General features: G+C 40.2%; 1 protein-coding gene across 1 annotated transcript; it reads right to left on the bottom strand.

The window, feature by feature from the left end:
* Positions 1-642: 642 nt before the first annotated feature.
* LOC145905460 (uncharacterized) lies at positions 643-15,273 on the bottom strand. Its single transcript, XM_082992667.1, has 22 exons — positions 14,386-15,273; positions 14,014-14,101; positions 13,866-13,919; positions 13,546-13,657; positions 13,228-13,321; positions 12,772-12,916; positions 12,278-12,455; positions 11,717-11,863; positions 11,150-11,335; positions 10,621-10,770; positions 9,920-9,997; positions 9,536-9,729; positions 9,065-9,438; positions 8,596-8,738; positions 7,703-7,831; positions 6,803-6,890; positions 5,483-5,643; positions 5,029-5,173; positions 4,457-4,582; positions 4,108-4,209; positions 3,267-3,442; positions 643-2,768 (listed from the first exon to the last, which is right to left on the bottom strand). Exons 1-22 carry the CDS (start codon positions 15,166-15,168, stop codon positions 1,166-1,168), a joined length of 5,256 nt encoding a protein of 1,751 aa, XP_082848793.1. The 5' UTR covers positions 15,169-15,273; the 3' UTR covers positions 643-1,165.
* Between the last annotated feature and the right edge of the window lie 171 nt (positions 15,274-15,444).

Consider the following 15,444-nt stretch of genomic DNA (forward strand, 5'->3'; position numbering starts at 1 on the left):
GTTGTAATGTTTGAAAAGCAAGCACAAACTTGCCTAGTAACATGCATTAACTTAGCACAGTAACACTTACAAATTTTACTGGGACTTGTACAGGATACTTTGGAAAATTGTACTCTCACTTTGAAAAAGAACTCGCATTTTTTCTCAACCAAGGTCTTAACAACTGTAGCTACATAAACCTTTCAACTTCCATTAAGTTTACCTTTTAGCGACTGGTTCTCACAAAGTGACAAAAGTTTAGAACTACATTCTTTCTCTCAGTTCGCTTCTGATATGAACTTTGACCTACGTTTTTTTCTTCGAATTAATCATAGAAATCAACTGTACTTAAACATTATCTAAAACTTTTTTGTGGAGCCGCGAAAAAAATTTTATTCGACGGCTCCGACATCTTTTGCTAAAAAATGCCGTTAGCATCTAGATTCTAGACCACAAGTTTAATATGGGGACGGTTATGACGTCACGGATATGCGCCGAATGACTTTCTACATTCAAATCTTTGCCGAAAGCAAAGCCAGCAACAATTCAAACTCAGGTTAGAACGAATAGACAGAAATATCGAACAACCAACCAGTGAACTTACCGCTCGATGTAGCGTTCCAAATCACGGCTCTGTACATTTCGCCCACAAGGTAGTTTGTTTGACATTTTATTTCGTAAAATAAAACAAAAAGCCATTGTCATCTGGCTTGTACGGCAAAAGGCGCAGGTTAAAACAAGACCCTTGAAAATCGACGCACAAGCAAAGTATAAAATAAAATAAATTAGGCACCAGCAGCGGGGGACCGCCTCTAGTGGCAGCCAGACTGCAAGAACCAATCCAAAAAATTGCTCGTGTTCAACATGCCATATTGTAGGTGAAGTGTCCATAATCTGCATTGTCCACCACCTTCGTGTCCACCTGCGCAAATCTGGTAAAAAATTACTCGACAAGTCGGAGTTTTTTTTTAACCAAAACCAAATCGGAACCCCCCTTGAAATTCTTGTAGCGCAACACGGGAGGGGGGGGGGTGGTATCAAACTGATCTATTCGTAACAGCGACACATACACTCTCAGACCTCACACCACCATCTCGTCATTCTGGGCAATTTTCGTTCTTGAACCGCAATGGAATGTTCTTCTCAAAGATATAAGACTTCTTCACAGAAGGTCTTATGAGAGACCTCACGCATACAGACTCGTTAGCCTCAGATTGGGCTGATGTTCATGAATAAGTCGCATGATTTTCGGCGGGTATGGGGACAAGTGTACGCGGCACACTTTCGGCAAGTCAAGCGTGTATGGCACTTTAAGGTGTTTTGGTATGCGCCACTGTGGGTGGATTTCGTAATACGAAGTACGACTCGCAGGGCCGGGTTTGCGTCTCCGTGTCACTTCCCACTCGGCGCTGCGTGGTGGGCTCTTCGGCGTGATAGATGCGGTCTTGGGAGCGGGGATCGAGTTCTTCGGCTTCGAACCGGTTTTCATTCGCTGCAGTATGTCACGTTGCTTCTTGGACAAACTGGGAACGCGTTTTGGGACTTGGTGTTCCACTTTCGCGCGCTTGTGTACTGGCGAACGATCGGCTTCATCAGATTTACGCTTCAAAATTAAGGGAGGAATTTTCGGGCCCGCTTTGCTGCTCTCGCCGTAAGGTGGGGAACGGGGTTGGAAAGTGGGGTTCGGTTTGTCAGAGCCAGAATGGTTTCGACCTCTCGTATCGTTGCTGTTCCACTTGCGCTGTTCCGGTTGACGCACTTTGTTGTAGAAGTTTCCAGAATCTTTGAAATTTTCCGAGTCGCTGTCGGAATCTGAAAGGTTTTCCTGACGCGTATTCGATTCCGACGAATTCGTGCGCATTTTCACGGATTTCGGCATCCTGTCCTTCGGGCGAAAACGGATTTTAAGGGAGGCGTTCGAATGTGTTGGGTGAGATTGCGATACAGGCGACACGATCGTCTCTTTTTCGGTCGAGACGGACTTCACCTGAAAATCGTGTTTGTGATTCGACGATCCGTGATCCTGTGACTTCATCTTCTGGAGAACGATCTTGGTCGGATGTTTGTTCCGTTCAGCGGACCCGGGAGGCGAGTTTAGGGTTTCGCTGGAGGAGCCGGAATTCGCATGGGAGCTTTGTACGTCACGAGGTGGACTCTTAAGATCCTTGGACGCCTGCTTCTCAAGCCGCTTCTTCTTCTTACTCTTTTTAGTCTTTTTCTTCTCGGGTGCATTCTGGGGCTCCGGAGGGCTGGTGACGTCAGTGGCGGATGCGGTCTCGCCAGCTGCGAGCTCGGTGAGCAAACTGGTGTAGCAGAAACGACAGCTGTAACCTTTTAAGTCCTTGTTCACCTGGCCGCAATTCGGACACTTGATGTCGCGGTTGCGTCGAGCTTTGCACTTCAGGCACTTAAACGAATTGACCATGGGGTCGCCGCACTGGGGACAAACGGAAGGGGAAAGACCCCCAGACCCTGCTGGCCCGTTTCCTGGCCCATTCGCCGGCCCGGGGGACATTAACCTTTTGGGGGATACATGTTGGGAAGGCGATGTTACGTTATCAAGTTTGGGGGTAGAATTTGCTGCTGTAGAAGTTTGAGGGGTTGTGGACGGCTTCGGTGAAGTCACTGGGGCTGGTGGGGGCTTTTTTATAGGTGATGACGGGGGTTTCTGTTGGACCTGGGGGGTTGGAGTGACAATCTTAGGGAGCGCTGGAGCAGCCGATGTAACTTGGGTCGGGGGCGCAGGTTTTTCGGAGGGTATCGAAGTGTGGATGATCTTGGCGTAGTCGCTGGTATCAGAAAAAATACATTTTTTTATTCTGAAAATGGAGCACAAAAATCTCATGTTTTAAAGGAATTTCTCGAAGTGGATTACAGGAAAGCAAGGCCTGATTATTTTTAAAGCTAAATCTCTTTTTGCCGCCCATAACATTTTGAAATAAAGGTAAGTTCCTTAATTTCTAAACCTATGAGGGAGAAACACCGAAGCTCCGCAAACACTGTACACCGAGAAATTTGCGAAAACGTAACAATTTACGTTCTCGTGGCAGGGGGCTATGTTGTACGTTCCAAAAACCTAGTAATCAAAAAGTTAATGTTTCTTCTTAAGTTTTGGCGAAATGACGCTTGTAACGCCCCGTATTTCTTGAATAAACCAAAGGTTTGGACGAATAGTTTTTTTTTTACCAAATATTGTGTTGCTGTTGCTGCCAGAAATAGTGGATTTTAATAAGTCCGTTCTTCTGACACAATTAAACATATTAAACGTATATTATAAGTTCTTCTACCTTCTCAACTGCGGATTCGCGATTACGAGTCGCGTCTCCAGTAACATGTTCTTCACTTCGTCGCTCTGAAACCGACACTGGATGAGCGTTTGGACCACGTTCTTCACGAAGGTTTCGAGACATTTAAGAAGTCGCTTCACGTCGTTTTCCTCCAACTCGCACAGTTCCCTCATCCACTGTTAAAACAAACAACCCGTAAGTTTATACAAGTTCTCAACCTTTTATGCTTTGTCCCCCTCCCCCACAGGGATGGTTAAGGAGCTGGTTTCATCCATAAAAAATCGGATAAGGGCCTATAGTTTCAAAGCACTTTTAACGCAACCAATGTGCAAGATGTTCTTAAGGTTCATCTGAGTTCATTTATAGTTGGCTTAGACACACCAAGGTTATAATCTCTCTGCGTGAGAGGCCGAGCTACCGTAGAGAAACCTTGGTGTAAATTTTCTTGGTTCCTCTTCAGTCCTCTACCAGACCGGGATTCGAACCAGCCTTCTCTAACCCGAATCCCTATCACAGAGCGCGATCACAGCAAACTATTTTACACATCTTGCTCTTAAGAGAAAATATCTTTGCCGAACCGGGATTCGAACCCACGATATCCCGTCCTTCGAATCATCATCAGTTTCTCCTCCGCAGACAAAAAAAAACACACTTCATGGTCCCAAGTTTTTTTTACCAACCGGGAATCGAACCCATGATATTTGGTGCATGAATTCCGACCATCAGTTTGTGCTTCCAGTATGTGCTTGTTGTGTATTTCTCTCTTATTATCTCTCTCTAGGCACCAGTAACGTCTCTATCTAGCTGTCTATTAGTTCCACGGAAAGAAATAGACGCTTACCGAGGTGAATTGGTGGAGCATCTGCTTGACCAAATCCCGTAGAAACTTGCTCATTCCGTTACGCTCCAATGCCACCCACACTTTTACCCATCCTAAAGGCATCTGCAATGTACGTAAAATGGCTACGTCAAATTAATGCGACGACGAACAGTAGAATCGATTGTGACCACATAAAACCCCAAATATACATTGCGGTGTAGCTCATTTACATTTAAAATATGATGTGGTAGAACAAGCCTATGTACCAAGAACTAATCTTGCACGCAAACCACGAGCTTCAAACGTATCCCAGGAGCTTCAGAGCGGTAGGAGACCAAAGTCCAAGGGAAGTCTAACCTCGTTGACTTACCTGAGCGGAGCACTTGGCACATATCAGCCAGCTGAGAGTTTCGTGCGAGCACAGCTTCGTGTAAGCGTCCATCATCACCAGTTTATCCATCACGTGTTTATCTTGTGAGTCCAGGATGTTGATTACCTGCGGAAATGAGATTTTTGTGTCAATCGCCTTTGATCGGAAAGGTATTTTTTTGTTTGTGGCTTTTTGGACAGTTGCGCTATTCGACGAAGAAAAACTGTAGAAACGTCAGATGAAAACAAGAACAGTGATAAAAATGATTTCATGTCGGCTGAAGTTGTTTTTTCACGAAGTACGAGGAATCATTTTATGTATTCGAAAGAGTTTGAACAAATACATAAAAGGAATTTTCTTGAACCGACGTCACGACTACAATTTCCAACAAATGCAAAAAATACAAAATTTTCATATTCTTGCAGTAAGAGGAAACACTGCAGGCACGCCATTATATTGAACTGATGATGACTAAAACGTTTCAAGCATAACATGACAATGCTATCTGCATTAAATAGAGGCATATTTTTGGTCGCAAACTTGCGTAAGTATAACTTGTATTCCCCACTCACCTCTTGCATCACAATCGCTCCGACCTTGCTCATACACTCGTGCTTTTCCGTAAAGCGCGAAAATATGATGCGGACCGAGTTGGCGTTGCCCTCCATGACTGCGCAACGTAAAAATAACGCCACATCATCCGGTTTCATGCGGTTTCTGCAGAAATAATACAAGCAGTTGTAAGTGCAGTCAGGTTTTTGGAAAATAATGCGCCGAAAATGGTCTTCCTTGGCAAGAATCTGCCCGTGGTGACGTCAGTTAGGCGACTCTTTTTGCAGAGACATAGTTTTATTACGTCACAAGTGCTTTAAAAAAATGTAATTTTATGTCTGATTCAAATTATTTCGTGGTTCTGGTTTGTAGTTCTGGGTAAAACGTAATTCCCGATCATAACTCCGTACAAATGCGACAGAACTATTGAACAAAACGAACTCCAGAACATTGTAAGTAGACACACAATCGTACCTGGTGAATTTCTGTTCGAAATAGGTGAAAATCTCAGAGCACTTGTTGGGCCAATGTTCACGCGGGAACAACTGCTTGTATCGCCGTATCTCCATCACCGAACCACATATACAACTGGCACGGGCGATTACTTCACAGCACAAGGCAAGGTCGTTGTCTTGCTGTGGAAAATATGCAATACATCACGCGTTAACGCAGAGGTTTACATACAATCGTTTTATTGTTCTTGTAGCGTCGCGTTGAGCCAATTTTTATTTCTAAGATAAGCCTTTACCTTTTGCAACAAACAAAACAAATTAGCAAATTCGATTTTGTTTCTATACACAATAACTGATGCAAAGTTACCATGTAAAAATGCGTATTTTTTCTCACGGATTGGTAACAACACGTTTTTCAAATCATAATGGGTTCAATATACAGTATTTTAATCGTTGTCAATGTTACAGCTACGGCACAGTTCTCCAATAAAAAACACTCTTTATCAAATTAGTACTATAGATCAGTGTACTTACAAGCGCGTAACACGTGGTAAGCTGCTTAATAACGGGTACGTGCCTTGGGACACGCGTTCACAGCGAACAAAAGGTCGCGATACAGGGGTGGAGGACAATACAAAAACGTAAACGTGGCACGTGGTAAAAAGCGGAAACCCAAGGAAGAAAACAACAGACGGATGTATATCGAAAGTTCTATTGAATCCCAATTATATAAGATGCGATCTGTTTAGCCTGCGGTATATAGCTGTGTATGTATATGGTTGAAAGCCCGAAGCATTTCCAGTAATTTTTCGTGCATTTTTGCAGCAGCACAACCTAGCGTTAAAATGCAAAATGCGTTGTCAAAATATTGTGTTAAAGTTATCAGTTTGATATGATTTCTACGTTCTGTTTATTTGGATGAGAGAAACGATATCGCACGTGACTCGCTAGTTATTTAACTGTTAGGACAGTGGTACCCAACCGTTACTGAAATACGCTGCCACAGCGGAAATTTACATGGAATTTGCGGCACACAATGGCGTCAAACCAATCAGCGACGGCCACGAATGCCATAACCAGCCATTCTATCAGTTTCTAGATGATGGTATTATCATAATAAAAATTTGTGCCTTCGATATGGCACTGCACTACCGACAAACCGCAATGTAAAAAAATTACCAGAGTTAATGCTAGGAATAGCTCGCGGCACTCCTGAAGGTCACAAATGACACCCCGTTTGAAAACCACTCTGTTAAGGTATTCAAATTATACGTTACAAGTGGGTCATAAACGAAATACTAAAAGGTGCCATTCGCGCTGTCTTTTCACGTCGTTTACTCACGTAAAGTTGCATAGAAAGAATTTGAGTGAGCAGAACGTCAGATAGGAAAGGTCCAACCTCATCCGGAACTTCTGCTTCGTTGAGGAAACTAAAAATAATTGAAATACTTTAATATAACAACTGCAACACGTTTTACGGCACTTTCACATATAATTTCCCACACTGCAGGCAATGTAACTATAGTTGATTCAAGTTGTCAAGGTTTCGTATAAATAAAAATCGCCGGAGCGCCACGAACACAGAGCGGCTGAAGCTATTGGTATGCTGGGATATCGTGCAATTTTATGATGCAGACCAAAATTCCAGAAAAATAACCCCACACGTCAGAAAAATACCCCCCAGCACACATAATATACAGGAATAACCGCCTCGTTTGACAATATTTTTGCCGTTGAAAATATACGTATTTAAGACTTCGAATTCAGAACTGTGTTGCGCAACTTTCCATTAAAATTGAAGTGGATATAACTAGGGATGCACCGAAAGTTCGGTTTGCCGAATTTATTCGGCCGAAACTAGGGTTTTTATAATTATTCGATTTCGGCCGAATATTTTGCAAAATTCGGCCGAAACCGAAACTTTTTACTGCATCCAACTCTAATACGCAAAGTTCAGTGTAGGTTTGAATCATTGTGTAAACTTTACGAATGTGTTCGTTTTTTTGTTTATTGTCCCCGAAATGATAATAAATCAACTTTAAGCATTTGGTACAGCAGTCGAGGTTATTCTTTCTGTGCCAATAAAAGGCTGTATGATAGGATTAGATCCAATCCAGCACATGATTTGTTTAAATTTATTGCGTTTAAAGAGATGGATACCAAAATTAGATTCGGTTTATTCGGTTTCGGCCGAATAAAAAATGCGCTGTTTCGGTGCATTACTAGATAAAACGAATCATACCGTGTGGCGAGTTTTGCTGCAATCTTCACTGCCGCATTCACAACAGGACGGGGAAAACTTGTCCAGGTGTCGGTGAGGATATTCTTGAAAAATGGAAATACTTCGGGCGGGGAAGTTTTCTGGATCAACCTGCGCATGAAACAGTGTGAAAAATGTGAAGTATTTTCTGACTACACCGGGATTCGAACCCAGGATATCCCGGTCACGAATCCCGATCAGGTTTTCTATACTTAATATATGGTTCGGATTGTGTGGCCCTACAGCAGTGATTCCCAACCTTTTTGTGGTAGCGTAGTAAAACAATTTCGACACGTACCACCAAGTTGAGTGTTACAAAGTAACCTAGGGGATAAGGTAACAAACATTTTGAGATCACTTACGGTTTTTACAACTCGAACTATTTCCGCAAAATACCAAAAGGTGCTCGCGTACCACCAAGAATGCCGTCGAGTACCACCTATTGGGAAACACTACCCTACAGTGACGTGGTTATATTTAATGTAAGCAACTAAGCAAGCTTTGGGTTACAGTCATATTGTGCGCGTTCCACACCAGCGCATAGTAAAAGCGTTAAAAGTGCTTTGGCGCCAAAACCTGTATGACGTCATAACCATGTGATAGTTGGTGCACCCTCACACAATAAGGTGACAGCATATAAGCAAATCCTAAAGAAGATTTGAACGCACAACGCAACGGACACGGACAGTCCTGGTGATTTCCAGTCGAGTCTAGTGATACATGGCGCCTAGTAAAGACAGCGTATTTGTTGTGCACGTTTTTTCTTTGATACTCAACGTTGCAACAAAAACTACAAAAATCGCAGTTTACGGAGAATTGATGACGTCACAATTGCCGTATGAAGTTGAAGAAAACGCTGTGAGAAATGAACTTACAGGGCCAACGCCTCTTGGCTAAAATGCGTCACAATGCACTTGTTGGTTGACGTGTACTTGGTGAGCCAACTCAGTATGTAGGAGTGACCGCTGCTCAGCAAGACTTGTTGCGAGAAGAGATAGAACAAGACCCACTCGTTGTTCTGAAACGATAAATGGCAAATTTTTAGTTAAGTTAAATAAGGGAGGTCATGTACTGAGTGCAACTTATTTTTAACCTTACAAAGTATCAGGGTTTTGAAGGCATTTACTCCACAGCAGTTACATTTAAACATACACACTGACCACTAACTTATAGCAATGATTTTTGCCTTGGGTTTTCATTTCAGTTAACTGGATCCTATGGGCAATTTATTTCTATAAAACACTCTGAAGATACATTTAACTCTATATAGACTGTTTGGCACAAGTAAATACTTATTTAATTCTACAGACACTTTTTGGAATTTTAACAAAAAAAAAAACTGACCTTGAAAGCACCGGCAAATTCTTCAATGTGATCGAAGCTGGAATTCACCTTGGTAACATAGCGAAGGACAAGCAAGGAAGACACAAACAGTGACACCTGGTGGTCAAATGGCAAGCAGTTCCGAGTGAACTGCTGTAGGCGCACAGAATCCGGCCAAGTCATCACTTTTTGGCTTAATTTCATTATCTGTGTAGCGTCGTTAATCCATTTTGAAACCAGGGTGTGATTGAGTGAAGCGCTTTGTTCGTTAACCCAGTTGGCAATCCACATGTAACATCGTAAATCGCCCAATGCTGCAGGGTTGCTCTCCATATAAACCAACATGAGTAGGCACAGGGCGGTCTGGTTGGCTCCAGTTATTGCATAAGAAGTTACTGTGGAATGAACACTTGGTTAGCAAAGATATTTCAGGGTATACAGCAGAGGAAAATGGGTTTGTTTAAATCTAACCAAAAAATAAACTAAACTTACTTCCATTTTCAAATGAGTTCGATAACTGGGTGTTTGGTGGCAGGTTTTTGCCAGAGAGCAAAGTGAATAATTCCAGTGCGAATTCCACAGAGAGGTTTGGGAGTACAGATTTCGATTCAATAAGCTTCATGCAGACATCACGGAAACGTCCAAGTTTTGCCGTGTAACGTAAAATCCATTTTTCCAGAACAAGCCTAAAACGCACATACATAACATCCAGGGATTACCAACTTTAACATCATTTGAAATATTTTTTTAATGAAACTAGCATGTTTTCCACAATAAAGGACACTAAAGTATGGTTAGAGCTTATCACAGGGTGATTATGACAGATAAGTATGTAAAGTTTTATTGGTTTGTCAAAGTTGGCAGGCAAATACTTACTGGACAGAGACACCTTCGTAATGTTTTGGAGGTTTGAAAATCTTCACTACTTTAAGATATCTGATGATTGCGTAATATCTGCAAAATAGTATTTCATTAATTTTTGTTGTTGGCATATAACTGATAATAATAATGAATGATATCGTGTAAATCATTTCAATTTTCCAAGCTGTGTGCGTAGTTCTAAGTTTTCTTGGGTGCGGCATAATAAATTTATTTAAACAAGGTCGCTCTTCCTCCTGTTGAAACTTTTATATTTACGTATTTGGAACAAATCTTCCTAATAAACTTGGGTAATATTCCACAAAAAAGAAACTTCCTAATAAGCTGCACGCATGTGGTAATATTTCATGCAAGCAAAAAGTTAGGGAATTACTAAATTAGGTTTTTGTTTAAATTGGCCATCTTACTACCCTCCATGCGGCACAAAATACAAGGGGAACAGCAGAATGGCAAATTATTTACAACATCGGAAATAAGAAGCCTAAACCCGATAATCTTAAAGTGAAATACAACATTGATGAGAACAACTAGTTGCAAATCCCAGTGACAATTGTGCAACTGATAATTACACAGCTCTTACAAATAAATAATATAAACGTTTATACAGATGTGGTAGTCAAGTGCTTTTCTACTTGCTCTCATACAAAAACTTAAGGGAGGTTTTTTTATCTCCAGTAATTTATATCTAAAAGATTTACCTGCTTTCTTTCTCCAATTTCTTCACTCTCATCTCGATGGTGGGCATAGTTTCCTTGAGCATTTCACTGGATCTGTTGCGACCAGATGTGTTCTGTCCAGTGAGAACCGCTCTGAGAAGCAAGTCATCCCAATGACGCATGGTCAAGAATCTAGACAAAGAAAACACACGTTTACTGCAACTGTGCCTGTCAGGCATGATGAAATTTATTGCACTTGAGGCAATGAGTCATGTAAAATTTGTCAAACCAGTATTTTTCCCATCATACAGCAACCTCACAGTTAATGTCAAAGCTGGATTGTTAATTCGAATGAAATCTACATTAACTTGGTGCAAAAAGGATAATAAAAAAAAATTTGTCAACCAAAAAACTTATGTACAGGGGGATTGTAATGATTGCATTTTTGTACTCAAATGAAAATTTTACACACTTTCACATTTTACTTCACAATGTGGAGAAGTTCATATTTTCCACTAAAACGATGAAAATTTTACTGAACAAAATAATCCTTAACAGGCCATTCCTTCACCTTTTCATGACATCTTTTAGTTGGAGAGGCTGAATTGAGTTATTCACACAAGCATAAAACTTGTCCTTGAAGGGTTTGTCAATTTCATTCAGCGTAAACAATTTTATAAGCGCTGGTTCCACCTTTTCATCCATTATTTGAGGTGTTGTACACTGACAGAGAACATCTGGATTTGACGGCATTCTCCTGTGAACAGGAAATAGTGTCAAATACAAAAGAGAACTTTGCAATTGTCTGTTCATTTCCAGTTTTTTAGGGACATCCTTTAGTACAACGATTTTCCAGCTAGGTACAATGCAAGGTTAAAAACGCGGCATATTTTGTTAAATTACAAATGCCCCATAACAGTTACAGGTTTCATGTATAACAGGTTTCATGACAATATGGATTTTGGTTTAGTTTGTGTAATGCAAGCAAATCAAATTGAACAATTTTTTGAAGTTTTAAAGTAGAACACAGTGAAAGCATTAAATTAGAAACATATATACCATACGTATTAGATATTTTCATCAAAAATAATCAAAACAGTGGCAAATTAATCTGCATTAATAATGTCCAAAAACTTACGTAACATGGTTGAAATCAGCTGGCCGGTGAGCACACAACTCGGATAACAATGCTTCATACAACACAAGTGCAGAGTAAGGCTGTTCGTAATGGTCCTTTTCTATTTCCTCCAACAGACAATATATCACCCTTCGCACTGGGTCATAACTGGAAAGGAACATGTCAGATACAATTAAGAATGTAAGAACAGAAGACAAGACATTTTGCTGTGATGTCTATGTCATGTTTTAAACTACCAACTACAGTGAATGTCTGTAGTAATATGGATTGTAATTTGGATAAAATCACCATTTTGCCATGATAGATGGTGTCACAAAATGGGTGTCCTAGATAGCAGAGGTCACAATATACATAGTAACCACTTTGTAAATGACATTTTGTTTATTGCTAAACCTAACAACTTGACATGAGCATAATTAGGTTTTATGTATGATAGCTCAAAGCCATATTAATAGTGAAAGGCCATAAAAACATGGCTACATTTAGCAAGAAATGAAAAAAATGGATGTTGGCAGCAAATTGCCAAAAAACAAGTATTCTTGGTTTTGCACACAAACTTACTTGAACCGCTTGCGTAGGTCGTGGACTGCTTTGCAACTCACGCAACTTTCAGGTTTAAGCGTGTTGTCACGGTGACAACTACAGTCACACGGTACACTGTGGAAGTCACATGGAATGCCGGTACGATATGTTATGTACGACTCCCTGATTCTTATGATGAACTGCACTGATTTTTCGCCTGGTAAACACAACATTATTTATCAGTATGGACAAAATATAACCAAAACTGAATGTTGATAGAATTACTAAACTTAAAATTGTAAATTAAGATTGAAACAGTAGGAAAATACCAATTAGTTTAATTAGATTTATTTCAAGAATCACAAGTTCTCAGCAAAACAAATATATATGCCATACAATGAAATTTTGGATGACTGTTAGCTTAGGTAATGTTAGGAAAGTTGGCAATGCTGAGAATACTATAAAATGCTATTCTGCTATAACTACTACAAAATATTAAAATTCATGTTCAAGTGTTCTAATCTTTCTAGTACCTGCCACAGATATTTCCTGTGTTATTTCCTCAGGGGTGAGACTTTTCATTAGGGGACTTTTCTTCATGTTACGACGTGCTTTCCAGCAGCTAGCTTTTGCGTGGGCATTAGAGTGGGCACATGAGTTGTCCGTCCACAATTTACACTGCAGATCAAAACAAAATCAGTCTTGGAATAAGATATATCTGCCCTAACCACAATAAGATATTTTAAAATCTGGCCAAAAAATCAGTAAAACATGTGATGTAAATTATTCTTTTATTATGTTATTAGGTATGACTTTGTTTAATTCTTGGCATTACAACAAATAATACAAGACAATTTTCAACATTTGTTAGTCCAAGGACAACCTGAATACCCAAAGGACAAACTATTTGACCAGTATAAAATTTATTAACAACCTGGCACGCAGAGTTATTTGGCTTAACTGAAAATATTACAAGTTATGATAAGTACCTGTGAAGCCAGTGTGTCGCAGACATAGCAATAGCACTTGGAACAATATTTCTCATTGGACTTAATGCAAGGACTTGTAACAGAATCTACCCGGCTGAAATAAACAATGTGAAGATTAATTTCTCAACAGACAAATGAAGATGCAAAGCCCTTTTCCAGTCAAATTGTTTTGTTAAGTAGTGGATACTGAAGAAGTAGGTAAAACCCTAACACACCTCTAGTCTGGATCTGCCAGTAACAATACCTTATCACTTAACTTCTTATCAGCAAGTGATATAACTACCATATATGCAAGGAAATGGAAAAACATCTACTTACACAAAGATGTGAATTGGGCAGTCTGCTCGATTGTGGGACATTACCTCGGCCTGCTTGCACCCAACTATTTCTATATCATCATCAATCACAACCCTTGTGTCATCGTCAAGTTCTGCATAAACAAACAACGATTATACTCCAACAATGATTGAATGTGACAACCTCTAATGTGCCACAAAGAACTAAAAAATGCATCATATGGCAGACAATACAAACAAATACGAAGTGTTCAAGAAATATTTGAGAGGAATGGGATATATACCTTGACTGACAAATATTTACCTACATTAAGTACTTAATTCAATCTTATGCACTTGTACCTAATTTCATTTTGGTCTTCTCAGGTGCACCGTCATCTTTATTTGAACTTGTATCTGCAAATACAGATGGAAAATAATAAAACACATCTGTAAGAAGTCTGCTATGTTAAAATATGGTAAGACAAGGGTACTTGTGGTTTAAATTTACCAGAATATCCTGAGGTACTACGCTTTCTTACAGGTGCAGCAATAGGTGGAGTGGTGGTAAGATTGACTGGAATGCCTTTTTTCTGTGCCTAGGTAAATGCAAATAAGAAATAAATGTTTGTAACAGTCATAATTTACAACAACAATTACAACCAATAAACTGCAATTGAAACTTACGTATGACACTAAAGTTTGTGAAAGTATATACTAAAGAGCAATGAAAATAAGCATAAAAGTATACTAAAGAGCAATGAAAATAAGTTATTTAACAAAATGATTGCTTAGGAATTTGCCCAAACTAATATAAAGTAATATTTGTAACTGGATAGTAATGCTCAATTTGAGTAGTGAAACAGAGCAATTAATCACTTACCGGGGTTGGTGTTGGTGCTTGCTTTTTTTGGTCCAACCGAACTCGGACTATTTCTCGTTCAACAGACTCCGAAGAAGATGGCTGCGAGTAAGACTGACTTCGTAGCACACCAGGGTGTAGTTCACTTCCCGGTCTGTACATGTTAGGTTGCTGTATCTGTGACATGCTTCTACTAGGACCTGCTGTCGCTGATGTGCCTCCAATTTGCTGTGAAACGCTCGGTGAATGTTGGTACCCATAAACCTGTGTTGCCAAGTTCATTGCTTGGCTAATAGATGCTTGATTCGGTCTTCTTAACTGAGCTGTGGCCTGAGCATGGCTAACAACATTTCCCATTACTGGCTGTCCAGTCTGAGCATTGGCAGAGGGTATGCCAAGCTGCATCAGGGATTGCTGCACAAGTGGCTGGGACGGAAGTGTTTGTTGTGTCCCTCTTTGGCTTGCATTATTCTGCCAGTGCAAGGGTTGGCTTAAACCCCGCGCTGTGTTTTGAATTGACTGACCTGGCAAGGACTGCATGTTTTGAGCATAAGATGAATACGCATTTCTTGTCGCTGATGCCATACTTGGTATCTGAAGAGAAGAGTTTCCCGACGAAGGTCCCACTGCTATATACCCACTGTTTTGTTGTTGATTCCCTACATGTGACCGCATCATGGCATAATCCATCTGTTGCGTTCGCGTCTGTTGGTACCCAATGCCATAGTTTTGTGGCAATTGGCGAGAAGTTTGATTAATGGGTGTTTGTTGATTCTGGAAATGGGGTAGCATGCTTAATAACATAGAAACTTTTCTTTTTTGTCTTTCACATCTAGAGTCTTTGTTATTTATACAAGTTGTTTGCTGGTCCGGTCTGGTATTTACAAATGGAAAACATATTTCCTAGGCTATTTCTGAAAAAAATACACTTTACATTGACTAACTGTTTTTAACAATTAATTCATTTACATAACCTGTTTATTTAAACAACTTGTCCACAAGCAAATTGACTGTGAATACCTTTCTGGTTTTTAATTTAGTCCATTTCAACACCACTACTGAGGTTAATTTAGTAAAAAT

The sequence above is a fragment of the Ascidia mentula genome, chromosome 6 (genome assembly GCF_947561715.1).
Source record: "Ascidia mentula chromosome 6, kaAscMent1.1, whole genome shotgun sequence".
NCBI lineage: Eukaryota > Metazoa > Chordata > Ascidiacea > Phlebobranchia > Ascidiidae > Ascidia > Ascidia mentula.